Below are 26,820 nucleotides of genomic sequence, written 5' to 3' on the forward strand. Positions count from 1 at the left end.
TTCAACTTTAATAGGCCAAGAAAAGTATGTTTTTAATTAAAGATGTCCGGAGATTTGTAACCACATCCAATTGACGTCTATTTAATTTTTCAAGGTTCGTGTAGAAGAATTTAACGCAAAATTAAAATTACCTTGTGACATTAATGGCGTTTGATGTTTTATTGGACAATCAGTTATATACACCATAGAATTGATATTAAACCTTTATCTATATTCCGCTGGACGTTTTATTGAGAGTCATAATAAATTATTAATGAAATTGTCTGCTTTTTTTTTTATTAATGATTAATATAATTTAATTAAGTCTATTTTAGGCAAATTATTTTTTTTTTTCTAGGTTCGTAACTATTACTGCCATGCTGTTTTTCTTAGGCATTGATCAATCACATGAACGTATAACTGTTTTCTTTTTATTTCATTAACAACTGATAGAAATATGTTTTGAAATATACAGAGAGCACCTGTTTAATGCAGATACTTTTCAAATTAAATATTGTCTCACCAGACATAATTGAGACCTGTGTAGTCAAAGTTATTATGACATTATCAGGGTACTGGAAACACCGTTCTTATTTGGTTTTATAGAAGGTTCTACAGTGCTAATGGTAGATGTATTTTTTTGTTATTGAAATAAAAACAATAGTATCATACCTAGAGATGGTTTTTTGTGATAAGAACTCACAAATGAAACATGTTTACTGTTCGATGTGAGCCAAGGGCCAAGGATCCCTTTTGAAAGTTTTTGACCTATAATGGCTAATTTTTACTAATTGTGACTTGGATGGAGAGTTGTCTCATACCACATCTTCTTATATCTATTTAAATCAATTAGATCAGCAAAGACATTTGCCTTTTCATTTTAATAAATTGATTTTCAATCATTCATTCTTACAATCAAAATAAATAAAAACGGTAAGGCAAAAAAAAAAGGCGTTTTCTCTCAACGTTTTTATTTGTTTATTTATCCTGATCCATCATCTTTAAGGTCTTTACTTTTTGCACATCCATCTATAATTTTGGCCTGCTTTTGTAGAAGCTATGCTATTTTGTTTACCACAATGACATTGGTTTGATCCATCAAGGCATTCAAAATCGGCACCAACTTCATAAACGGTTCCTCCATAACTGCAAGTTCCTATTTAATGAAATGAATATACATACAAAATGAATGAATAACATAATGTAACGAATCAAATCTACCTACAGTCTTAAGACTAGAAAAAAAATGAACATTCATAAAGAAATGGCACCAATTTTTACCAGTAAATCACACTTAAATTGATTTTATAGCGATTAAGATTATAAAAGTAGTTTGACACCTGTACCCTTTGTTTACATTTTAACTTATCATTTGTTTTGTTCACTCGTCGTTGCCAATGTGATGAAATTTTATGCGACTGTCATCATACAGCTGGGTGTTTTGCTAGCTTTAAACCAAGGTTTAATACACCGTTTCCTACATAAGAAAATGCCTGTACTTAGTCCGAAAAATGATATTTGTTATCCATTCGTTTGGTGGTCGAAATTTTGAGTTTGCCATTTGATAAGGAATTTTCCGTTTTTGTATTCAAATAGCCCATCCGAGCTCGCCCATGAGCATGAATGTTAGGCCCGGTGTTTCTGCCGTGTTTGGTCCAATATAATATACGAAATAAAACAAAAAAACATAAATAATACGCCAATATACAACTCATTGAGTCGACCAGTGATGAAGCCGGACTCAGGGATCTTTTCCCCAAAGACGGCAGAAACACCGGGCCTAACATTCATGCTCACCATGAATGAGCTCGGATGGGCTATTTAAATACGTGTATGAAATTTTTAGTTTGCCATTTGATAAGGAATTTTCCGTTTTGAAATGTCCTCAGAGTTCAATATTTCTTACTATTTTGCTTTTTAAACAAGATCATAAGATTATTTCATTAACTAATGTGTAACACTTGAAAATACCGTATTTACAACCTATGTTAAATGAATAAGACCGTACATTGACATATAATGGTTTACTTTTACAAACTGAAGACAGGGACGAAGTGTTGTCTCATTGGCACTCATACCACATGTGATGTTAGTTGGTTGTAACATGTATCGCATATATTTTTTTTTAACTAAATAAAAAAAGTAAGAGCAATAAGCGAAGAGGGTGAAACGAAACAAAAGACTACTGTGGATTCATTTATTTTCGTGGGTATCAATTTTCGTGGTTTGAAGAAAATTTACATGTTCGTTGATATTTAATTTCGTGGTTTTGGCAAAGTCTACACTCATTCCTTTACAAAATTTGTTATTCGTTGAACATTTGTATTCGTGGTTCTCCTGTTCCCACGAAATCCACGAAAATTGGTATCGAACGAATATTAATGAATCCACAGTACATGAAAATCAACACTATACAAAACATTAAACCAAAAATCTTGCGAAACTTAAACCCACGTAATACAGAGGTTGAAATTGAATTGTAAAAGAATATTAATATTCCTCCACTAATTCAACCTATCTTGTTGCTAATTAATGACAACTAACCATTTCTTGATTTTACTCAAGGTATGAAGCAGACTTAACTTCCTGAACTGTGTCTGTGATATGTCTTTTTAAGTATTTTCCTGTTAACAAAACATTGTATTTTTGAAAACAAACTAGGGACTTTCTTATCCCAGGAGTTGATTACCTTAGCCGTATTTGGCACAACGTTTTGCAATTTTTGGTCCCCAAAGCGCTTCGGCTTTGTACTTGTTTGGCTTTTAATTGTTTTGATCTTGGCGTCACTGATGAGTCTTATGAAGACGAAACGCGCGTCTAGCGTAATGAATTATAATTCTGGTACCTTTATGTTTATGAGCCACTTATATCAATTGAAAATTTGGCAAGGTAAAGAAAACTCAGATCTCTATTTGGTTGAGATTTCAAGGACACATTAACATATACAGTATAACCTGGGTTATCCAAAAAACTGGGGGATCAGAAAGAAGGTTGGATTAAGCAGGGTGTCGGCTTTGTCTGCAAGGATAGGCATATTTTGAGACCATAAAAATGTGTCAATAAAAGCAGGGTGTTGGAACACTCAGGTGGCGGATTAGGCAGGTTACCTTGTATATGATAATCAAGGATTACATTTTTAGTAAGTGTCTTTGGAGTATTTTTCGTAAATCTGAATGATCGGGTATTACCTGATTCCCTCACCCAACAGTGTACACAATACCGTTTCTGTTTAACTCCTTGTGTTACATATTCGAACGACATAATTTCATTTGAGAATAAGATGGAAGTGGACACATGTAGCTAATAGATTATTACAAAATTTAGTCAGAATAGACTATATATCTTTTCGTTGATTAGCTTTGTTCTGATTTAAAAGTGTGATCTTTTAATTTATGAGTTTTTTTTTAAAAGGTTTACTCATATATACAGTAACGCTAAAACATGTATTATGAATTGATTGTTTGATCTTTAATTGAGTCTTGTAACATCTAGGATTAATGTTGTTATCTACTAAAGTACTAAGATAATTAAGCTCTTTTTATGTTCATATTTTTTTTCTATATTATTATATGTAACCATGCCCATTGATCGAAACTGCAATTCTTTACACCTGTCCTAAGTCAGGAATCTGGTGTTAAGTAGTTGTCGTTTATTGATGTTGTTAATAAGTGTTTGTTGTTTTTATATAGATTATAACGCTGGTTTTCCCGTTTGAATAGTTTAACACTTGTCATTTTTAGGCCCTTTACAAGTTTGCTGTTCGGTGTGAGCCAAGACTCCGTGTTGAAGACCGTACTTTGACCTATAATGGTTTATTTTTTTATGAATTGTGACACCTTCTTATATCTTTTGTTGTCTTTTGTCTGTTGTTTATATTCTTATCTTTTTTTATTATTTGGAGAACTGATTGTTGATGGTAGATCGTTCATAATACTTGTTACCATTTATATTCAACTCTCTTCGACTAAAGGCTTTTTGACTTTTTATACATCTTTCTTCTGAATAGTGTTTTTGACATCTAAGCGATTGTTTCGTTTGCTTGAAATCTTATTATTGGCATTTATTTATGTCCAACAAACAATACAATACAGTAAAAATGTAGACCAATTGTCGGAAATCTAATTCAGAAATTGAGCGAGAATATCTGGAAGTTTGAACTGACCTTCACAGTATAGACATTTTAAATTCTCAGGAACTAGTGGCGACCCACATGTAGTTGGAGGACACTTGAATTCCTTACAATACACATAATCTGTTTCTTGTAAACAAAACCGGTCACCATCTGTAAGCTCAGGTTTGATTTCCCCAACTGTATACCTTATACAGTCTCCATATATTTCACTTCCTAAAACATACATGCATTAATGCAGCTTAGTACAAAGAGGATGCATGAAATACATAAAAACGCATAGATAAACACTTCCAGAAACAAATATCACACATTTTTTACGTTCAATTCAGTCCCCTAGTGCGATTGATTGTTCGACGCTGTTATTACCTTCCGAAATTTAGAGGGTGTTGAATGATCTACAATACAAGCCATTGTTGTTTGAATTAAAATTAAATCATTTATTCTAGACATACTCCGACCAAATGGCAATTATTTCATTGTATTTATATTTTAAATCCATGTAAATTATACGTACATGTATACTAGTATTTAGATTGTAAGGCAAAAGACTTTTATAGTCACGATTTTTCTAAGATCCAACAAAATTTTGGCAGGAAAATATACGTTTACGGTTTCAACTAATGAAAGTTCTACTGATTTGCCACGATTAAATAGTTTTGATTTATCCGCATATCAGATTAAAGTTGTAAGAATGTCGTGATAATTTTATAAAGTAGTTGGCACAAAGATAAGGTAGTAACATACAAAACAAGGGAAACGTTTTGATAGTTATGGTATGCTATGCACCGAAATTAAATGTGGCAAATAAGACCCAAAATCAGTGAACAAACAATACAAAAAAATCACTATAGATCTTAGGAAATCAGTTCATAATCATTTCCCTTTTTGAAAACTACTTGTGGTTTCATGATTTTTTATCTGAATTCCCGGATTATTAATTTTTAAGTAAAAAGTTATCAAAGGTACCAGGATTATAATTTAATACGTCAGATGTGCGTTTTCTCTACAAAAGAATCAGTGACGCTCAGATAAAAATACCTATAAAAAAAGCCAAACGACTACAAAATTGAAGAGCATTGAGGACCCAAAACTTCCAAAAAGTTGTATTAAATACGGCTAAGGTAATTTATTCCTGGGTTAAGAAAATCCTTCGTTTTTCGAAAAAATCTAAGTTTTGTTAACTGGACAAAAAAAACATATAATAGATATTCATGTCAACAACATTGTATTGCAATGATTATAACAATACGCAAGGGCTTATTGTTATATTTTTCTACGAGTTTTCATTTTATTTTGATTAAGAAGCAAAAGAAATGACTAATCGGCTTGGCCGTTTACGCTCTGTTCAAATATGAACAAGGCTTAGCATGGTTAAATATGTTTATTTCTTATCGGTCAAGTGCTTTGACTGGACGCATAATATACTGAAAAATATATTTAGACATATACTTGTTGTAATTGAATGTTTAGCCACAATTATTCAATTTACTAACGCTTGGAATTAACTTATCATATATGTTTTAAGATTAACGTTTGATCGTTCAACCTTGTTATTATAAGGTAGTACAAAATTCTTCGCGGAAGTAACTTTGTAAAACTCAGGTGAAAGTTTTAATCACGATCTCTTATTCAGAAAATATTAAGATTTTCAATGATTAATTTAAGTGTTTGTTTAACGGCTATATATTTTTGCCATTAAGTGTGTGGTTCAGGCTTTTGAAATTTTATTTTTGTCAAAAGTTAAGGTTATAATTTTGTCCAAATTTTATGAAAAATAAAATCTTTAAAATACTGAACTCTCAGAAATTTCAAAAACGGATAACCCTTATCCAATGACGAAATCAAAAGCTAATACACATCAAACGAGTTCTTATGAAGAAAATAGTGAATTTAACATGATTTCATATAACTAAACCTCTCTACGAAAGTCGCATCAAACCCGCCAAATTAATCAAGGTGTCCCCTCAATCGAACATAATTGTTTTCTGATCTAAGGCATTACTCAAATGTGACATCTATTTAATTTACCTTGAGCAAAATGACAATTCCATTGAGCTTTCTATTTAAATCATTATGCACCACAATATCATATATTAACGATTATGGTTTTAAGGACAAAATTAGTAACATATTTACCGGCAGCTGGTCCCATTACACTGATCATGTATATTACAGCAAGACCATACACAGGAGATATCTTTCTTTGTAGCATTTTCAATTTGACCTTCTGAAAAATAATCAAAATGTTCTGTTGAAACCCCTTGTACTTTACTTACAAGGTCAAATAGTCTACTGCCCATTCTGGTTTCAAAAATAACATTCAAAGTACAGAGTGTCCGATTCATGTTCTGCTATGTCGGAACAGACTGGTCAATGGGAACTTACTGTTATGTCTGAATGAGACAGTTAAAACCAAATTTGAAGCACATGGCGGATAATATCATTAGAAGTTTATCACATTGCCGGATTGCCGAAGAACGTTTGAATCAAAGTAGGGAGAAAGCTGTTTGCTTGCTGTACATTTTTTGGTTAGGAGAAATACAAAATAATCCCTTATTCCATTTACACTATTTTGATAATGCTTGATGTATACCTTAGTGCTTGATTTCTTGATTGACAACATATTTGTAACGTTCGGAAGACGTGTTTTTCAATACAATATCGGCATTCCAATGTGAACGAATTGTGCCCCTCTTCTTGTCGACTTGTTTCGTTATTATTATGAGGCTGACTTCATACAGGAACTTCTTAGGAAGAAAGATAAGAAGTTAGCAACATGTTTAACTCTACTGTCCGCTATATAGATGATGTTCTTTCACTAAATAATTCGAAATTTTGTGACTATGTTGAACGCATCTATCCCATTGAACTAGAGATAAAGGATACAACAGATACAGTTAAGTCAGCCGCATATCTTGACTTAAATCTAGAAATTGACAATGAGGGTCGATTGAAAACAAAACTTTACGACAAAAGAGATGATTTCAGCTTTCCAATTGTGAACTTTCTATTTTTAAATAGCAACATTCCAACAGCATCTGCATACGGTGTATATATCTCCCAATTGATACGATATTCCCGTGCTGGCATTTCTTATCATGATTTTCTTGATAGAGGGTTTTTGCTCACAAGGAAGCTATTAAATCAAGAGTTCCAAATGGTGAAGTTGAAATCAGCTCTTCGTAAATTTTACGGACGCCATCACGAGTTGGTTGACTGTTATGGAATATTCGTTTCTTAAATGATATCGAATATGTTCCTTACATCGTAACTACAGTCCCCTTCCCTTTCATAGATGTGACCTACCGAATTAGACTCTTTACCGGATTTGTTTTTCCATTAGCAACACGACGTGTGCCACATGTGGACCAGTTTCTGCTTGCCCTTCCGGAGCATCTAAGATAACCCCTAGTTTTCGGTGGGGTTCGTGTTATCTATTCTTTAGTTTACCATGTTGTGTTATGTTTACTATTGTTTGTCTCTTTGTCCTTTTCATTTTTAGCCATGCTGTTGTCAGTTTATTGTCGATTTATGAGTTTGACTGTCCCTCTGGTATCTTTCGTCCCTCTTTTAATGGCATTTTTTTGTCATTTCAACCTTCTTATAAACTAAATGTGAACATATAGAAGGTATTACAACTCAGGTTTACACTTCAACATTCATCAAGTTCCATAGTCTGTAATATACGCGTGTAGTTTATCCTTATATTTCCATCAATTACACTTGAGAATAGAAAAATAGTATGGGATTATTAATTAAAAATGAAAAAAAAAATTCATAATTTACCAAAACGTAGTTTTTATTGAAGTTTGTTAAAAAATATAGTAGGTCGCCAAAATTATCTCAAGCTACAGTATGCAAAAAAATGAAATAGTCTATAATGATTATACATGAACAAACATCATTATGTAATAAAAAGCTAATAAAATATATACAAGTTAATCTGTGAAATGAAATGTTTTGTATGCAATACGTTGTTATTTGGTTTTTAACATGAGGTATGGAAAAGAAGTTATTCTGACTAACTCAATTTTCTAGAAGAAAAAAATGAAATACGGAAAATATTTTTAAACCAATACAGCCTAATTGTGTTCTCGCGAATGTTTAATTTAAATTTGAATTGAGTTACAATTAATGACAAAAATCAGCATATACCAATTAAATCAAAATCTGATAAAAAATATAATAACATTTTTGATATTTGGATGATCTATTGGCTCTCAATAATGACGACTATAGTATGTACACGTAGCAAACTTATCCTACTGAACAGACTTTAAATAAAACAAATACTAACATTGAACACTGCCCTTTCCTGGATCTGAATGTCTACATCTTTAACGGGAAGCTTAATACCAAAAAATATAATAAAAGAGATGATTTTTCATTTTCTATTGTTAATTATAATTTTTCAGATGGTTCATCACTTGTCACTATCGTATGGTGTTTATAACTTTCAACATGTTCGATTCACTCGTTTATGAAACAACGTTTTTGATTTTTTAAAAGATATCTTTTTATTTCTGAAAAAATATTACACAATTTTTTTTATTATTTTACAAGCTTGTCAAATAACTAATTTTTGTCATCAATACAATGATATCATTCGTAAATATAATTGAACATGCAGACATCGACTTTGTTCAGGTATTTCACATCAAATCTTTTATGGTAACATTCTTTACAAAGCACAAAAATGCCGGTATTAACTTCAAAAGCTTTCCAAACCTTAAAATAGACTTTAAAGAAGGATTACAGTTGCGATACTGTTGTCAGGTATATTTTGGTATTAACATTAATTCACTTAATATGCAGCTTGTAGGGTCTTCGCATTTGATATACATACATCTATTCTAAACAATTTATTTCATTTAGTGAGTGTAACTATCTAATGTGGGTTTTTGTGTGTAAAATGGCACAGTAGTTTGTCTAATTTTAGCATAGCAACATGTATTTTGCATATAATTCGTGATCTTTTATAATCTAACGATCGTTGAAATGTTCTATTATGGTTATTATTGTAACCAAATCAAAATCATATCCTATATAAAAAAAGCGTTTTTTTAACGGAATAAGATAGTGAATCAAATTACATGGATGCAATCATTCGTGAAGGGAACATGAATAAGAAATCAAATCGCTTTTCTCTGATATATTTTACTCCCTGAAAGCAATGAGTACCGTATCGTCATTAAGTTAGTAAAATTTGTATTATGATGAAATTCAGAAATATTTTTTTCCGGAATCGTTAGCCACGGAAAGTACAAAACAACATTCACCAATAAAATAGACGATCGACATATATACTTTATGCGGAAAGATCGTCGACCTAGTCTCTATTGAACAAAATGTGTGTTTCTATCCTTAAACTATTTAGGAAAATATTTGCAAATATAAGAATACAAAAATATTTGTACATTACAGAAATGTCCACCACAAAGAGAAATTACTATGCGCAATCTTCAAGAGCATAAAAAATCAAAGTAAAGATGATAATTTTTTTTGGCATGATTCGGATTATGTTCCTCTTATATATTTTATGGTGGTATGATACAAAACTTCAAACGGGAGGGATTATGTTTGTTTTCATATGATGAATACATAATCTTTCAATCAGTTAAATTGAGGTCTTGAGCTGGTATTTCAGTAACTGCTAGTAGTCATTTGTTTATCTATGTATCATCGTAACTTTGCTTAGTTCTTTTTAGCGCACCTTTCCTTAAAGGAAATGTGAGCTTTTCTCATCACTTGGCGTCCGTCGTCGTCGTCGTGGTCGTCGTCAGTCGTCGTTAACAATTTTTCAAACATCTTCTCCTCTAAAACTACTGAATGGATTTGGTTGAAACTTAGCATGATTGTTCCTTAGATTATCCTGCACAAATTTTGTGCTTCGATTTTTGATCCGTCAAAAAAACATGGCCGTCGTTACTTAAAATAGAACTTAGGGGTCAAATGCAGTTTTTGGCTTATATCTCAAAAACGAAAGCATTTAGAGCAAATCTGACATGGGTTAAAAATGCTCATCAGGTCAAGATCTATCAGCCCTGAAATTTTCAATATGAAACAACCCATTGTTGGGTTGCTGCCGCTTAATTTGTAATTTTAAGGAAATTTGCAGTTTTTGGTCATTATCTTGAATATTATTATAGATAAAGATAAACTAGAAAAAACAGCAAAAATGATCAGCAAAGTAAAATCTACAAATAAGTAAATATGACCAAAATTGTCAATTGACCCCTTAAGGGGTTATTGTCCTTTAATGACAATTTTTCACAATTTTGTCATCATATTTGCTAACTTCAAAAAATCTTCTTCTCTAAAACTACTCAACCAAATTCAACTAAACTTCAACAGAATGATCAGTAGGGTGTATAAAATAAAGTTTGTGTTTTATTTCTATTTCGTCAAAAAACATGGCCGTCATGGCTAAAAATAGAACACAGGGTAAAATGCACTTTTTGGCTTATATCTCAAAAGCTCCACAGCATTTAAAGCAAATAAGACAAGAAGTTAAAATATTTTCAGCCGAATTGGGTAACTGGTTTTTCAGGTATAATGCCCCTGAATTGATGATTTTAAAGAAATTTTGCAGTTTTTGGTTATTATCTTGAATATTATTATAGATACAGATAAACTGTTAATAGCAAAAATGTTAAGCAAAGTAAGATCTACAAACAAGTCAATTTGACCAAAATTGTCAATTGACCTCTTAAAGAGTTATTGCCCTTTAAAGACTTTTTTCACAATTTGTTCCTCATGTTGACTTACTTTCAAAAATCTTCTCCTTTAAAACTGCTGTATCAATTTCAGCCAAACTTAGGCTAAATGAGTTTCAGAGTATCTAGTATAAATTTTAAATTTTATTTCCTTGTATGTCAAGAAACATAGCTCCTATGGCTAAAATAGAACATAGGAGAATTTATTTTTTTTTGCTTTTGAAGAAAATAGGACGATTCAAAGAAGATTTAAATAAATTGAAAAGCCAAAATAATCATTGATGAGAGATTTAACCAAAAAAATTAAGGTCAGCGATTTATGCTCTTGAGAGCCTCTTGTTTAACATCAGTATTGGTGCTCATGTTAGTTATCCGGTCATAAGTGTATCATCGATGTGTTTAAAGCTTATTTTGCCAAAATTGAAGCAAACATTTATTGCCGATAGCGAAATTGTATTTCTTTATTCAACTTGATAGTTGTAGGAAGAAAATAATTGCATTTTGATCTTTATTTATCGTATTTCCTTTCAATTAACTTCAGATGTAAATAACTTTGTACTCACCTAGAAATAGTCAAGCTATAATAATTGTAACGGTTATTAATTGAAGGTTACTTTGCAAGTGACTAAAAATGAGAGAAAACACACCACAGTCAGGTGACTTTGTTTTCATTTTAGGCACAATACAGGTTTATTACCTAATTTGACAACGATCATCTAGTTGAGACCCCTTGAAAGGCCTCCAGCTATTAGAAATCACAAAAATCTGTTGCAGGATTTTTAACTTGTACAAACGCTAATTAAAGTGACTGAGGATAACATTGTTATGCAATAAATGTATGAATACTATGGACAGCTGTGATTATTCATTATATATAAAAGTATTATTTAAAAAAAACTTTCGTCTTTGTGAAAATTCATTTACACCTAATACAAAAAAAGAACTGCATACAAAAATATGTAATCTGCATATGTTAATAATAACGTGATTTTTATTTCTGTAATATATTTTTCATTACATTATTAGATTAAATCTTTGCCAATACGTTTATTTATAAACTTTATAAATAAGTCAAGAAGGAATGAAGCAAAAATTTATCCTATGAAATATATTCCTCTCAAAAGTATCATTCAATTTCTTGAGCAATATAACAAACCATTGATCAGCAGAAACATATAGGATGGCAGCATTGCACTAAAATCAGACATGTATATGGCTGATTTATAAATATTTCTTGATAAAGTGTTCATATGGCGTGCAAGGATATTTTCATCTTTAATGCGGGGTTCACACATTGCCGATTATTGCTCCCGTTTGACATCAGACAGCAATACGACTCGAAAAGTGGAAAAGTCGGATTAGTATCTTCAATTATCTGGAATGTCCTATCATTGTCTGAACGCAGTCGTTTTAGTTCGTAACAGATTCCTACGGGTCGGGAAGGGTCCGAATAGTTCGGCAAAGCATCCCGACAGTTAGGCGCATCCAGTAACATTCGGGGCAACTCAGCCGATTTTGTGAAATCGGATGACAATCGTGGCTATGTCGTGATAGATTCTGCTGTATCGGGTCGAATTCCGAACAATGTCTTGTGTATTCTGGACGGTGTCCTGTGGAACGGGAATGATCTGGAGTAATTTTTCATAGCTGTTTTTCTGCCGATTGAGTCAAGATTGCATCCAGATCTTGTCGATTGCGAACCGTTTTTTGCCGAAACCGTTCCGAAACAGTCCCGTTATTAATACGAAATTCGTCAATGATACCCACGTCAAAGTCCCGACAATTACAGAATACAATACGACTGAGACCAGACAAAGCCGTTTGCAATGCGATAGAGCGGACCGTGATAGGATTACGTTCCGACAGTACCTGATTATCCTGAATATGACAACAGTTTTCGAACGGATAACTTCCGTCAGCATCGGTTCACTGTCTGGTCACTGTCTGATATCTGTCGGATAACATTCGGTAGAGTTGGGACGCAGTCGTGACGGAATCGGTCGAATTTTACCTGGCGAAAAATACAAATCGGATTAGAAGTGGATTCAGAACGGAATTATCGGGACAAATTCGCTTAGAAACGGTTCAATGTCGACGCTTCCTGAACACTATCTGATTGTTGTCGTGATCAAATTATTTTTTTTACAAATTTCAATTTAAGTTTGAATTTTCATCCACGATTCACAGGATCTTGATCAGACTTTTAATTAATTTTAATCGGGAATGGTCCTGTCAAGGACGGTAGTAAAAATCGTGAATGTGTGACCCCAGCTTAAAAGAGTGTGTTAGTTCCTTATACAGTTTTGAAAAGAGAACCAAGTATAATCTGAGCTTTGTTTATTTGATTCAACATGTAGATGGCACTTGAAACAAGTCAGTGAATGTAATCGATAGTGTTATTTACATTGGATGTGCCCGTACTGCAGAACATGGGATATATCATGATTGAGGATATAACATTTGTATATCTATTGTCTGATTCATCTCATCATAATGGAAATATTCCTACAAACACCACATGCATACAAACATAACTGATTTTAAAATTTAAAAAAAAACATACACAAAATCGGGCGATGACGACAACAAAGTTGATAGTTAATAAAGTATGATTAAAAAAACGTATACATTTATAATTAATCTTTCCAATCCTTCAAATTCTAATATTTAATAAAATGATTTTAGAAAATATTTATGATAATATTTGTTTGTGTGCGCTGTTTTGAGTATCCTATTTTTTTTAAATTATCTATATGTACCCTCTCAAAGATATAATACTATTAGTTACACAGTGTGCAATTGTCCTAATATAGGAATTGACCTGATAAATTCCGTATTAGGACAATTGCACACTGTGTAACGAATTTATCCTGATTTTGCTATCACACCACTTGCTTATGGTTTTTTTTCCATTATTAATTTTGTATTAGCACACTTTGTAACAAATTTCACCTGATATCTATTTAAAATTTATCGTTTTTCCATATCAGTATGGTAAATCTCAATTTGGTTTTGTTTCATATTAACAGGCAGTATAACTTTATGATGAAGAACAGCAATACAAAACTAACATTATGCAAGTTTGATTCATATATTTATATTTACCCAGCACTGTAGTGAAAAGAACATAAATAATAAGTGTTAAAATATTTTTTTTGTGTCTGTTTTGTCTACTGAAAACTGTTGTATGATAGAAGTATACTGCCAATAAATAAAACCATTTAACATTAACATTTAATAACAATTGTATATATATAATGTAAATGAATGCTTCACATATTCTTGTATGCAAAAAATAATTCCTGAAAAGTTTAAAATGTTAAATATCACAAACTCTTAGAACAGTTTTATCAACCAGTTAATTTAATTAACAAAGTGTATTTTCCACCATGAGATTTATTAAGTGTCATTTGTTGATTGTTAAATTGTGGATTATTGTAAATTTGCAGTCATTAAATACGGCAGGATTTGACTGCATACATGTACGTGTTTCAGACTTAACATTGTTTTGAACACATCTGTTTTCTTTGTATTCACCGAAAACATTATCAAGGTCAAGTCCATCTAGATATTACAAAAAGTCAATTCTACCTCCTTCCCTTTGAATATTTTCATTTGCATTTACACTGCTTTCTGTGATAGGCAAGGCCAGCTGATTACATGAAACTGGTTCAGGAGCTGGCAATGCAAGAATTGCTGTAGAAGAAATTGCTGGCATTGCATTATTTTTCTTGACTAAATTGTCTAACAATGTCTGACCCATTTTAATTTTCTCTGAATTACCAACCCGTTGATACAAAGCTAGGGATTGGACACTTTTAAGTCCAGTGACGGCCATAATCTGGGCTGGACCATACATATTCTTTGATAAAATTGTAGCACCAGTAGCCCTAATAGAATGATTTGTATAAATCAGTGATAGGTTATCACTTTTACTAAGATCGGACATGAAAACTGTTAACTTCTTTTCTCCGACTGGTTCATTGCAGTACCAGGTATCATCTGTACTGTAAAAACTGGACCGAAGTCTATGCCATAATCTATTGTTTTCTGGATTATGCTTTGACACATACAATTCGAATGAGCTCACAGGGCAATAAGGTGAATCTGCAAATAAAAGGGGTACATGTATTTTATAGTCGTCATATTTTTTATTTTTTTTATTTTCGATAATAAGATTTGATATATTTAGTTAATATTGTGATATTTATTAAGTCTTAATAAATGTGAATGATTTTTTTGTTTTATGCATGTCCTCGTACTGTCTGTGTTTATTATTCAATAGCTATATATATATATGTAAATGTATGTGTTGAAATTAAATGATGAACATTATGATAACACCATGGCGAGTAATGTATATAGATATAGGAAGATGTGGTATGAGTGCCATTCAGACAACTCTCCATTCAAATAACAATTTATAAAAGTAAACGTACATGAAGGTTTAACTTTTTAACCTGTAAGCTGTTCCTTAAGGTAAATAATTATTTATCGGCCCAATTTTCTGATGTTATAAATTTAAATGACCGGATACTTTTCTTCTTTATTAAGACAATTATTGCCTATATAATTTATTACACTCGATAATGGCAATATGTTTTATTTTAATATTAAAAAAGAGGTTAAATTTATTTTACCTTTCACTTCTGGCATGACTCCCGAACTCTCTTTTTTGTCAGTTTCCCTGTGTTTTTTTGTCTTCTCATCCTCCATCTTTCGTACAACCTTTAGTCCTGTGACAGGGTCCGTCTCTACACCAAAAGTTGTTTTTGTCATCAAATGCATGTTCTCCTGTCCCCTCCTGCAAAAGTACATTCTTATGTCAAATTGTACTTTTGTGTACAAGCCAGATGGAGTATTTGTTGCACAATAGATTGAACTGTACAACTTGATCAGGTCAGTTTCATTGATACTGGGATAGTGATCAGTGGTACCCAGACCCATTCTTTTTAGTTCTGAAGTCGCTGCTTTGAAATTTACATTTGAATTGTAAAATGCAGCGTCCTATAATAAATATTATGCTAAATGCTTTGTTGTAAGGGGGCGACCTTAAATATTTCTTTAATCGATATCGAATGTTCTCAAGTGACGAAATCTTGTAGTGGTTACCGTCTGGTTTTCTTGCATTCATTTAAAATTGCCCCAACATTTTATTCAGGCGAACTGCATCATATTCCTCAAATCTTATGTCCATTTCTGATTCTCTCAGATATTCCCTGAGGGTGTTTCCGGCCTTTTTGTTTGATCTTAGTGTGTTTGCTGCATTTATTTTTAGCCGTTTGTCCATTATTTCTTCATCCGTCGTCTGCCCAAAACGTTTTAAACTTCCAGTCGCCATCTTGCAGACGTAAAAAAACAAAAGGGAAGCAACTCCGAATTTTTTTTTCTTCTATTAAGTCAATGGTACAAGGGAGATAATTCCAATTGACGTGATAAAAAATTGTACTGAAATTTATTAGGACAATATCAGCCAATCAAATTGCGAGAAATTACTCTACATCAGGATAATAATAATTATCCATTGGATGTTGGATATGTACTGATTGATAATTTAGTCTTAGATACATTATTTTGTTTTATTAATTGTTAGTGGTTTTCAACTAGCTGTCAGTAACTGCGAGCACTCTCAGATCTGTCTTGAAGTGTCTTTTTGTTGTTTGGATGTACAAGTACCCGGCCACGTTCACTTTTATTTTGTAATGTTTGTATTTTTATCCATCTGATGAGTTAATCCTTTTTCTACTGATTTGGGATCCCGCTTACATATTAAACCCCGCAATATTCTGTGTGTGTGCCTGTCACAAGTCAGGAGCCAGTAATTCAGTGTTTGACGTTTGGTTTAGTGTTTCATATTCGGTTTTCGTTCATCAGTTTGGCCGTTAATTTTCTTTGTTGATTTGTTTTACATTGTCATTTCGGGGTCTCTTTTATGGCTGACTACGCGGTATGGGTTTTGTCATTGTTGAAGGCATAAGGTGACCTAAAACTGTTTATTTCTGTGACTTTTAGTCTCTTTTGGAGAGTTGTCTCATATTACATCTTTTTTTTTATATTCAGAGATAAAGTCACTGAACAAGTATATGTATTTGTTAAGGGGCCAACTGAAGGACACCTCTGGGTGCGGGCATTTCTCGCTGCATTGAAGACCTGTTGGTGACCTTCTGCTGTAGTCTGTTCTATGGTCGGGTTGTTGTCTCTCAGACACATTCCCCATTTCCATTCTCAACTTTATTGATGACTAGGCTAATGATCCCACAAAACAAAATAAAGGACATTCGAACGAGACAAACTAAAGGCTACATGACCAACAAAATAGACATGCATCAGGAGTAAATAAAGTGAATATTGCATAACTACTATGCTAACAGTGAAATGGGTATATACAGTTACACATTTTGACGTCAAAACGTTCCGATGATATTTATAAATCGTTCTTATGTAGGTTATTATAAGTGTATATTTAAATGCTGTTACATTGAAAGGTGCTCTGGATTAACCGAGTCTTTAGAATTGGGAAAGTTTTTACAACTTTTACTTGTTGAGTTTACTTTTCTTCATTGGTTTTATTTGCACGTCTTTTCAACACGGATACGATGTCACTGCTGGTGTAGTTTTTATTCCCCGAGTAGTCAGCACTTCTGTCTTGACATGGAGTATCATCAATTGTCATACTCATAAAATTGACTGTTTACACAATTTTGAAATTCTATGGGTTTATTTTACTTAGGAATGGATAACATCGGCTGTATTTGGCAAAACTTTTAGGAATATTTGGTCCCTCATGCTCTTTAACTACGTACTTTGTTTGACCTTTTTATTTTTTCTCATTTGAGCGTCACTGACGAAACGCGGGTCCGTCGCAAATACAAAATTTCAATCCTGGTATCTATGATGAGTTTATGTTTAATGATGTCTCTGAAATCAATGAAAAGGATCAAAAGCCATGTAGGCTGAGATTATATCTAAAATTTTCACTATCCTAATATAATAATGTGGTTGTGAGTAGCAATGTTCGACTTTGATATTAAACTATTGTAACAGTGTGCACGGCAAGTATCTCTAACCATGCATGCAAATTGATTCCCAACTCGGTGAAATTCATAATTTATTATGAAAACAACAAGAAGGAAAGAAAAAAATAATGTTCATCTTTTTTAAACGATTCGCTTTCCTTCGTGTATGTTTATCCATCAGCTTCATTGCATTTTAAAGCACATAGATCTTGAATTAGTGCCAATTTTTGTAGATCCTATGCTATTTTTGCCGCCACAAAAACAGTGATTTACTCCATCCAAACAAGCAAATCTATCTTTAACTTGATAAATGGCTCCTCCGTAGCTGCAAGTACCTATTTAATATAATGGATATTTACAATTAATAGAAATTTACGAAAATTTACTTTTGTAAATGATATAAATCTGAAAGAAATAACGTTTTAAGGGAATTGCATGTTGACAAATATATCCTTTCTATGTGTTTTTGATTTATTAAATATTGAATTTTATCTCAGTTTGGCGAATTTGATTATATATATATAAATAATAACACAGACAAAATGATGAAATGATTTGTCCTTCAGTAACTGTATCTTATACACTCCTCAAAATTTAGGTACATTATTTGGACTAAAAGTTAATATATGAAAAAACACTGAATTCCCTCACGAGCATATTGACTGTTATCATAAATTTAATGAGAAAAGCGTTTTTCCTCTGCTGATTCAAATTGGATACATGAATATATATTTTCATTCAAAATATATTGATTCATTTAAAAAGGGGAGTGTAATCCCATCAAATGTGTGCATGTCATTGCGAAAGCATATACCTCGTTAGTGGTTGTCTATCACCATACCATAATTTTTCGGGTTTTTTAAAAAAGATGTTATTTTTTATGTTAAAACAAAAGCAATATCTGTTAAATTTGTTTTTAACTTTTCTCGACTAGTGAACTCTAAACCTGTTATACTAATTGTTCTGTCTATTGTTGAAGACTCGTTGTTGCCCTTTACATCTCGTTTTGTTATTTTATTGTTGTGGTGATGTTTCATTTTTTATTTCATAATTTTCTTCTTTTTATAAATCATATAGAATAATTAATAGTTACGATATTGACCAGACGTACAATATTGATCGTTCGTATGACCAATCTTAATAACAACTACGTTTTATCTCACCTTCACAATATGGACATCCATGATATGGAACAACTGGCTTAAAGCATTTTGTGATTGTACACGCAAATTCTTTACAATACACATATCTTCCTTCTGTTATGCAAAACCTGTCGCCATTCCTAAGAATAGGTTTCGTTTCCATAACTGCATACTTTTCACAATTTCCATATATTTGCCTTCCTCATAAAAAAGAACAAATGAATGTATTTGCATTAATGTAACTGTTTATATTCAATATACCAAATACTTATAAAAAATTGCATATGAATCATTCATGTCGTTTTAGTGTTTCACGGATAATTGATTATTCGGGAATCATACCACATCTCCTTATTCATATAAGATATTTATGTATGTATTCATAAATCATTAGCTGTTAAATGTTTGGCTTTTAGGTAAACCCAGGAACCCTATTTGTACGTAATAAATGTATGAGGGGTTATTGCAGTTACATTGACTAAAAAATTGAAAATATCAGTAATGATAAGATAACATAAATAGATTATTGATACGTTAACTAATCTTTTTTTTGATAAAAATACACAAACCCGCCGATTTCATTCTTACGGTGGCGATGTTCCTTTTTGATAACCGTACTTTCTGTTTTTGTCGGAAGTAAACGTGCAACATAAGAGCTTCTGGTAGTATATAATTCAGGTCCAGTCGAGTCGTTTTGCTTTCCCTTTAAACAATTATCAAACCTTCTTCTTAACAAAACATTACAAGGAAAAGGGCTTGACTAACTATTCACTTAACATGTTAAATCATTATGAATCCTGTTCGTTTCTGTGTGTGTTACATTTTAACGTTGCTTCGTTTGTTTTCTCTTATTTTTTAGTGTAAATTCACATTACGATAAGACGTGTCACGGAACTTGTCTATCCCAAATTCATGTATTTGGTTTTGATGTTATATTTGTTATTCTCGTTGGATTTTGTCTGATGTTCTTTCCGTTTCTGTGTGTTTTATGTCGTTGTTCTCCTCTTATATTTAATGCATTTCCCTCTGTTTTAGTTTGTTACCCCGATTTTGTTTGTTTGTCCATGGATTTATGAGTTTTGAACAGCGGTATACTACTGTTGCCTTTATCTACAATTAAATTCGGCAAATTTGTATGTTTGCCTTCGATTGGAAATTCTGTCTTTTTTTCTATAGCTTTGATATGTTTACTCAAACTTATGACGAAAGGGAATTTCGATTTCTTCTGTTAAAGATTCTTTTCTTTTTTCCGATGTTGAAGTTTCTTAATCCCCTTCTTACATAGTGTCTATATAGACGGTAACTTGTTTTTAAAAGTGTGCGCCACAAATATAAGTTATTTTTAATAGACAGAAAAAACATTTCAGTCATTCCTTATAACTAAATTCTAAATTCTATTTGTATGGGGTAAAAAAAGTGACGTCACGGTCAGATAACAAAACTATCTTTATGAGCTGACAGAAAAAATAATTTCAGATTATCAGAAGACGTGTTACATACAAAATAAAATTATAAAACAATATAGGATTTAAGAAATACATAACATAATTGATATCATGTCTATGAAATTAAACAAATATACTTTATAAAGCATATTTACCGAAAGATTCTCCTATAAAACTGAACATGTACACGGCAACTAATACCAACACTGGGAACACTCTACACTGTATCATTTTAAATTTATCGGTTCTGAAAAATATTCAAGAATGTTAATTGATAAAATCCTTCTTTAACAAATCAAATTCACTTTTATGGAGTCAATCTTTCAATACAACAGTCCATCAACGGTGCCATATTCAATACAATGGTCTATCATTACAACCGTATAAAAAGGCAACAGTAGCATACCGCTTTTTCGAAAATTATAAATCGATTGAGAAAAAAAAATCCGGCTTACAACCTAAAACTGAGGGAAACACTTCAAATATGAGATGATAAACGTATTATGTTAGAAACAATTTAAAACAAACATTATTTAACATGTTTAATATATCTTATAAAACAAAACTTACCAAGTACAAAGTGTAATGTCAAATACAGTAGAAGAATATTTTTGTCATTTATAAAACATGTTAGATATATAGTACCAAGGCTCAAGTTGATACGTCTTCTATTGTAGAACGTCGTAATAAATGATGTCCGTATTTGTTTAACCACATCCTATTTACTATATTTGTTTACGCGTTCATTTGTGTGTCAGGTAAATGTAACTATCGTAAATCAAAATTGTACGACATATGTACACTTTTGTATTTTACATTCAACTTACAAAAACAATATGCATTTTCGACAAAATCGATATAAAAATGTACATACTAGTGAAAAATCTCATTTTCCTTAACAATAGAATATGATCAATGCGTTCAGCTGATTTTTACAAAGTTATCTCCCTGTAGTGTTATGAACCACCGTAAAGGAGTATTTGTCTATTCAATATCGAGATCTGTTTACCGTTTTTGTGTTTACGAAAAACCTTAGACGATTAAGAAACAAAAAAATAGCAGCTATACAAGTAAAAAAACTTAGTACATGTGCAAACAAAAATATTAAATACTGTAAACCAAATAAATTTCGCGAGCGATTTATTTTCGCGACTTTCGCGAGTAAAAAATAACGCGAAATCAAATCGCCACGAAAAGGAATAACTTGGATCTTTCCCTATCAAACTACATTAAGTAAATAAGAAAATCGCGAAATTACATCGCCGCGAAGTTGACTAGCTGGGTATAAACGTGAAATAAAGTATCCGCGAAAAAAAGTTGGTTTACAGTATACTGCATTATTGTTTGTAACGTTTATTTGACGGGAAAACATCCCCAATTTGCATAGCATGAATTCATAACTGATGCTATGAAAATGTTCATGCAAGCGCAACCAACGTATGACAAATTTTGATTATTTGATTTGACTTTGTATTGTGTTGTCAATTTCATAAGGATGGAGATAACAACATTGTATTAAAGTCTCCAACGGTATAGATATGCGTGTTGATGGTAGCAAAATCTTCTTTAACTTAATTTGCGACTACCAAATCGCCAATTAATGCCGTCAGACCTCAAAGTACAAAACATTCAGTTATCTTTTGTTTTTGATCGCACCAATTGACATTTATTTTAAGTGTGGCATTATTTCTTTATTTGCAACTACTACCCTATATCTTATCAGGTTACATGCAAGCATAACATGTACATCTTTGCAAGTAATAAACTCTATCTTTCATTATTTTACCACAAACTGTTTATTATGTAATGTCTCATAAGATAAATTTTTAATGTTATTTTTTGTATAGTTATTAAACATGTGTGTTAAAAGATCAACACGTGATGTATTCCATACATCATCAGTTATATTTGTTAAATCTAATTGTCGTAACCATATAAAATTGATGCAATGTACAGTTTTAAATAACACTTGTCAGAAAGCCATGTTGTTGTTAAATATTTTCAAATCTATACTTATATGAACCGTGGGGTTTTAGTAATATGGTAGCATGGTTCTCAAAATTCATCAACAATCATCATATGTATGTATGTCCCTTGCTTGTCGTTAAAATCCTCGTGTTGCAATAATTATACATCCTCGACATTTAAATTATTTGCCTTGCATGCTTTGATTCCCACGGGTAATTTAATCGCTGCTACATTGCCATTGTTTTGGTACGATTTACTCAGGTCAACGTAGCAGCACAAAGTATATCAGTACCACTATTTTTTAACCTTAATTTCTGATTTCCCATTTTTTATTTTGTTTCATTAGTCAGTTTCAGAATCTAAAGCATCATGGGTAATTTCATTGTTCGTACTCCAAAGTGAAAATAACGTTAAGTCATTGGTTGAATTTCCATTGTTTATAACGTTTTTAAAACGCTTTAATGTACGCTTTTGAAAATATTACCCAGGATGCATTAGATTCTGAAACGGATAATTGACAATGTTTTAAATAATAACGGCATATTTTGTAAGTAAATTGTTGTAGTCTATTTCATTGATGTTTCAATGCAGACAAAATATGTTGTTAAGGTTCTGTAGCATGAACTTCGAGATACCGATACTTAACCCCTCCAGGTCAAATATGAAATTAAGGGGACTAGAATGAAAATAATACCATTAAAACGTCATGCGTCAGAATCGTTTGATCTTATCGAACTTGAGATAAAGGATACAGCAGAAAATAACAACTAGATAGTAATTATTAGAGTCGGTTAAAATCTTAATGATTGAAAGGGACAATGTACTGTAGCACAAACCTCGAGATACAGATACTTAACCCCTCTAAGTAAAATATGAAATTAAAGGGAACAGAATGAAAATAATTCCATTAAAACGTCATGCGTCAGAATCGTCTTTCCAGACCGCATCAAAAGCGCTTATCGTACAAATCCAAATAGCTTGATGCACAGATACTGAGACACGTCAATACAACCAAAGAAACATAAAATTAAGTTGAATGATGATAAAAAGATAAAACCCTTATTCTAACATTCAATTTCGCCTGGTTTAAAACGAATATATATCATGGTTATAATCAACTGCTAACACAAAATTTGTTTATTTAAAAATAATTTCAAGTAATGATGATTTTTACGGCGTAACATTATCCATTTATTTCCCATATTAGACGGAGATTTTCTAGTACTCGAGGACATTGCCTGTTATGAGGGAAGTATAGTATGACTTTTCGTGGGTTAACAAATCTTCATACCTTCCTAGGTCAAGGGAAATACAAGTTTATTCCACAGTCTATACTTTTTATAACTTTGTGAACATAAACTACTAATTGCAATATCATAAATTCATATCCGCTTTAATAACTAAACTTGACATAAACATTGATAATTAAGCAATATCATTAAAACATCAATCATTTATTCAACAATGTTCAATGAAAAGTTCTTTCTTTTTCTGAATGTTGCTTTTAAGTCTGACACTATGTCTATACTATCGCTAATTAAACATAAAACGTTAAGAAATTAAACATATTGAATTCGCGCAACGTTGCACGAGGTTGTCTTTATAGTTCGTAGGGTAATATGATTCTCAGAGGGGATAAGGAAGTATTGTTCAATATCATGTGGGAAAGTCATAACCAATCATATCATTTTTTTTTATTAATATTTACATGCAGTTAGATAATATCTATCATATACCTAATTCTAAAGAAAACTGTTTTCAGGAAATTTTTTATTAAAGTAAATTGGTACACTGGTGTTCAAATTACCATACATAAATTACTTGATAAAGGAATAAGGTATTGTCGAGAATAATTTTGGAAACTCAACCTGAACCCAAACAACATTTAATAAATTAGAAATCATGGATTACCGCATGTTTTTTCTTTGTTCCACTTGAATTTCAACCAAAAATGAAGAACTGTTTCTTCCATCACTATATTGGATACCTTAACTACCTGAGGGTCGTAACAAACAACACTATATTACTGGGCCTTCCAAGTGCTACACTAAACCTCTTTCTACGTTATTAACATAGGGTTTTAGTCAGCAATTAACGCTTGGATTCAAAGTTATTGTAAAGTAACCTATTATGTAAGAGGCATGCATCAGATATGGAAAAACAACCTACATAATACTCATTCAAGTTGCAGGTGTTCAAACATTTTCTACCCTTCAAACAAGTTTTTCTCATTCTCTGAAACTGACATAATGAAGATGCTTGATATGTTGATTGATAACATATTGGTTATGTATGGAGAACATGTTTTTTCAACAAACAATCGGCATTTCCATGAGAACCAACTCCGTCCTTTTATGGCTGACTTGCACCTTAGATCATATGAGGCTTAATTCATACGGGAACTTCTTATGGAGAACGAAAAGAAGTTAACTGTATCTTTTAATTATTACTTTCCGCTATACAGATGATGTTCTCCCACTAAATAGTTCAAAACATGGTGACTATGTTCAACGTGTCTATCTTATCGAACATGAGATAAAGGATACCGCAGAAAATAACAACTAGATAGTAATAACTAGAGTCGTTAAAAAACTAAACTTAACGACGAAAAAGGCGTAAATTCATCTTCCTTATCGTGAACTTTTTTTCTATTTTTATGTAGCAACATTTCAGCAGCAGAGTCTGTATAAGGAGTATATACCTACCAGTTGATAGATGGTTGCCACATCTTGACCAAGATATTCTTACCCTTCCGCAGCACCTGGGATCACTTCCAGTATTTGGTGGGGTTCTTGTTGCTCAGTCTTTAGTTTTCTATGCTAAATGTTGTGTACTGTTATTTGTCTGTTTGTCTTTTTTATCCATATAATTGTCTGCACGTTTTTTGACTAACAAATTAGAAAGTTCCTCTTGTATCGTTTAACTCTCTTTGACTTACTTTAAAGCAAAATATTTACCTAATCATAGCTTACATCATTGATGCATACTAATTCGATGGCGATATTGTGCCTAAACTTGTAGTTTGGTTATGATCGCCGAAACAATAATAGAAAATGTGACTAACTTTATATCAGGGAATTATGAGGCAAACTTGACTAATTCAACGTTACAAAAATGCCCCAGTTGTGCTCATTACTTGCTATAGGTATATGGCATTTAAAGCTAAAATTGTAATAGTGTACGTATAGTACACAATCGGTAAATTTGCAGATCAGACCATCTTCATTTTATTACATTGACCAGGATTGACGTTTTTTTTCTAGTTGAGACACAGTGACACACAAGTCATATCGGTAAATCATAGATATAGGAAGATGTGGTGTGAGTGCCAATGAGACAACTCTCCATCCAAATAACAATTTTTTAAAAAGTAAACCATTATAGGTCAATTTTTGGCCTTCAACACGTAGCCTTGGCTCACACCAACCTATAAAGGTGTATTGATTGTGGTCGTCAATGATGTGATGTGTCGACTTTAGTAGCTTCTCCTTGTGTCTTGTGGTGTTTGGGGAGTTCCAAAAAAATAGACAATACACAGCAATGATATTATCAAAAATTATACGGATATTTCTTACATTCTCACTTTTCTTAAGACATAATTTAACTTCATATGAGAAAAAAAGCGTTAGTTTCATTTCTGTGAAGAACTTATTTTCTTTACTTTTAGACACTGTATGTGAAGGACCTTAAAATCGGTCAATCAATTATAAGTTTTGAAGCCATTTAACAACAATATGTTCAATACATTATCAGATAACGAATTGAATGTTTAGTAAAAAATTAAATCAAAAAATTTAAAAAATAAACCCAGAGGGAAAACGGAGAGCCAAACGGTAAAATAAAAGCTCAAACACATCAAACGAATGGATAACAACTTGATATACCTGACTTTGAACAGGCATTTTCTTATGCAGAAAATGGTGGATTTAACCTGGTGTTATAGCTAGCTAAACATCTCACGTATATTACAGTCGCATATAATTCCATTATCTTGACAACGTTGTGTGCTGCATACATAGAAAACTATTGTCAAGAAAAAAGACATCAATCCATTAATTTTAAGAACGATTAATCAGAGGAATTGTCGTATGTTACAGCAAAATGCATTGAAAGTGTTGGTTACGGTAATAGTTTTGACTAGCTTGCTTGCTAACTGATCCGTGAAGTAATTATAAGTTAAGGTATACTATTCTTCTGTCGGAGTAGTCTAGTCCATACAGATATATAGATTGGTTATCTGTCGGACTAGTCTGCTCTTACAAATAGGTAGTATAACTAACCTTATAATGACTTCACGGTTCAGTTAACAAGCAAGATAGTCGAAGAAAGTACCTTTACATAAGCACTCAATGAGTGTGCTGTAAACAGAAATGAGATTAGAAAAAAAAATCAAAGTCCCCATTATTATTTTATTTTTTCCTC

The 26,820-nt window shown here is 32.0% G+C and overlaps 2 protein-coding genes across 3 annotated transcripts in view; both read right to left on the bottom strand.

Annotated features, from left to right (window-relative positions):
- Window positions 1-21,130, bottom strand: part of LOC134680883 (uncharacterized) — a 56,366-nt gene extending 35,236 nt beyond the window's left edge. The window contains exons 1-4 of one of the 2 annotated variants that reach the window (XM_063540162.1): window positions 21,001-21,130; window positions 20,586-20,677; window positions 19,007-19,186; window positions 17,923-18,178 (exon numbers count right to left, since the gene is read on the bottom strand). In XM_063540162.1, the coding sequence (XP_063396232.1) occupies window positions 18,027-18,178; window positions 19,007-19,186; window positions 20,586-20,661 (408 nt within the window). In that variant the 5' untranslated portion in view covers window positions 20,662-20,677; window positions 21,001-21,130 and the 3' untranslated portion in view covers window positions 17,923-18,026. Of the gene's footprint in view, window positions 1-17,922; window positions 18,179-19,006; window positions 19,187-20,585; window positions 20,678-21,000 lie in introns of those variants that run through there. The other variant, XM_063540161.1, reaches the window with a different exon arrangement.
- LOC134680884 (kielin/chordin-like protein) lies at window positions 963-11,501 on the bottom strand. Its single transcript, XM_063540163.1, has 4 exons — window positions 11,391-11,501; window positions 6,248-6,338; window positions 4,142-4,324; window positions 963-1,135 (listed from the first exon to the last, which is right to left on the bottom strand). Exons 2-4 carry the CDS (start codon window positions 6,321-6,323, stop codon window positions 990-992), a joined length of 405 nt encoding a protein of 134 aa, XP_063396233.1. The 5' UTR covers window positions 6,324-6,338; window positions 11,391-11,501; the 3' UTR covers window positions 963-989.
- Window positions 21,131-26,820: the final 5,690 nt, after the last annotated feature.

Source organism: Mytilus trossulus, chromosome 8, assembly GCF_036588685.1.
Source record: "Mytilus trossulus isolate FHL-02 chromosome 8, PNRI_Mtr1.1.1.hap1, whole genome shotgun sequence".
Taxonomy (NCBI): Eukaryota; Metazoa; Mollusca; class Bivalvia; order Mytilida; family Mytilidae; genus Mytilus; species Mytilus trossulus.

What these genes read in the sequence shown, in the direction of transcription:
- LOC134680884 (XM_063540163.1), bottom strand. Translation starts at nt 6,323, where the DNA reads ATGCTACAAAGAAAGATATCTCCTGTGTATGGTCTTGCTGTAATATAC. An exon ending in TGTAATGGGACCAGCTGCCG is followed by an intron (nt 4,325 to 6,247) that starts GTAAATATGTTA and finishes TGTATGTTTTAG; the next exon opens with GAAGTGAAATATATGGAGAC. An exon ending in AAAATGTCTATACTGTGAAG is followed by an intron (nt 1,136 to 4,141) that starts GTCAGTTCAAAC and finishes TTCATTAAATAG; the next exon opens with GAACTTGCAGTTATGGAGGA.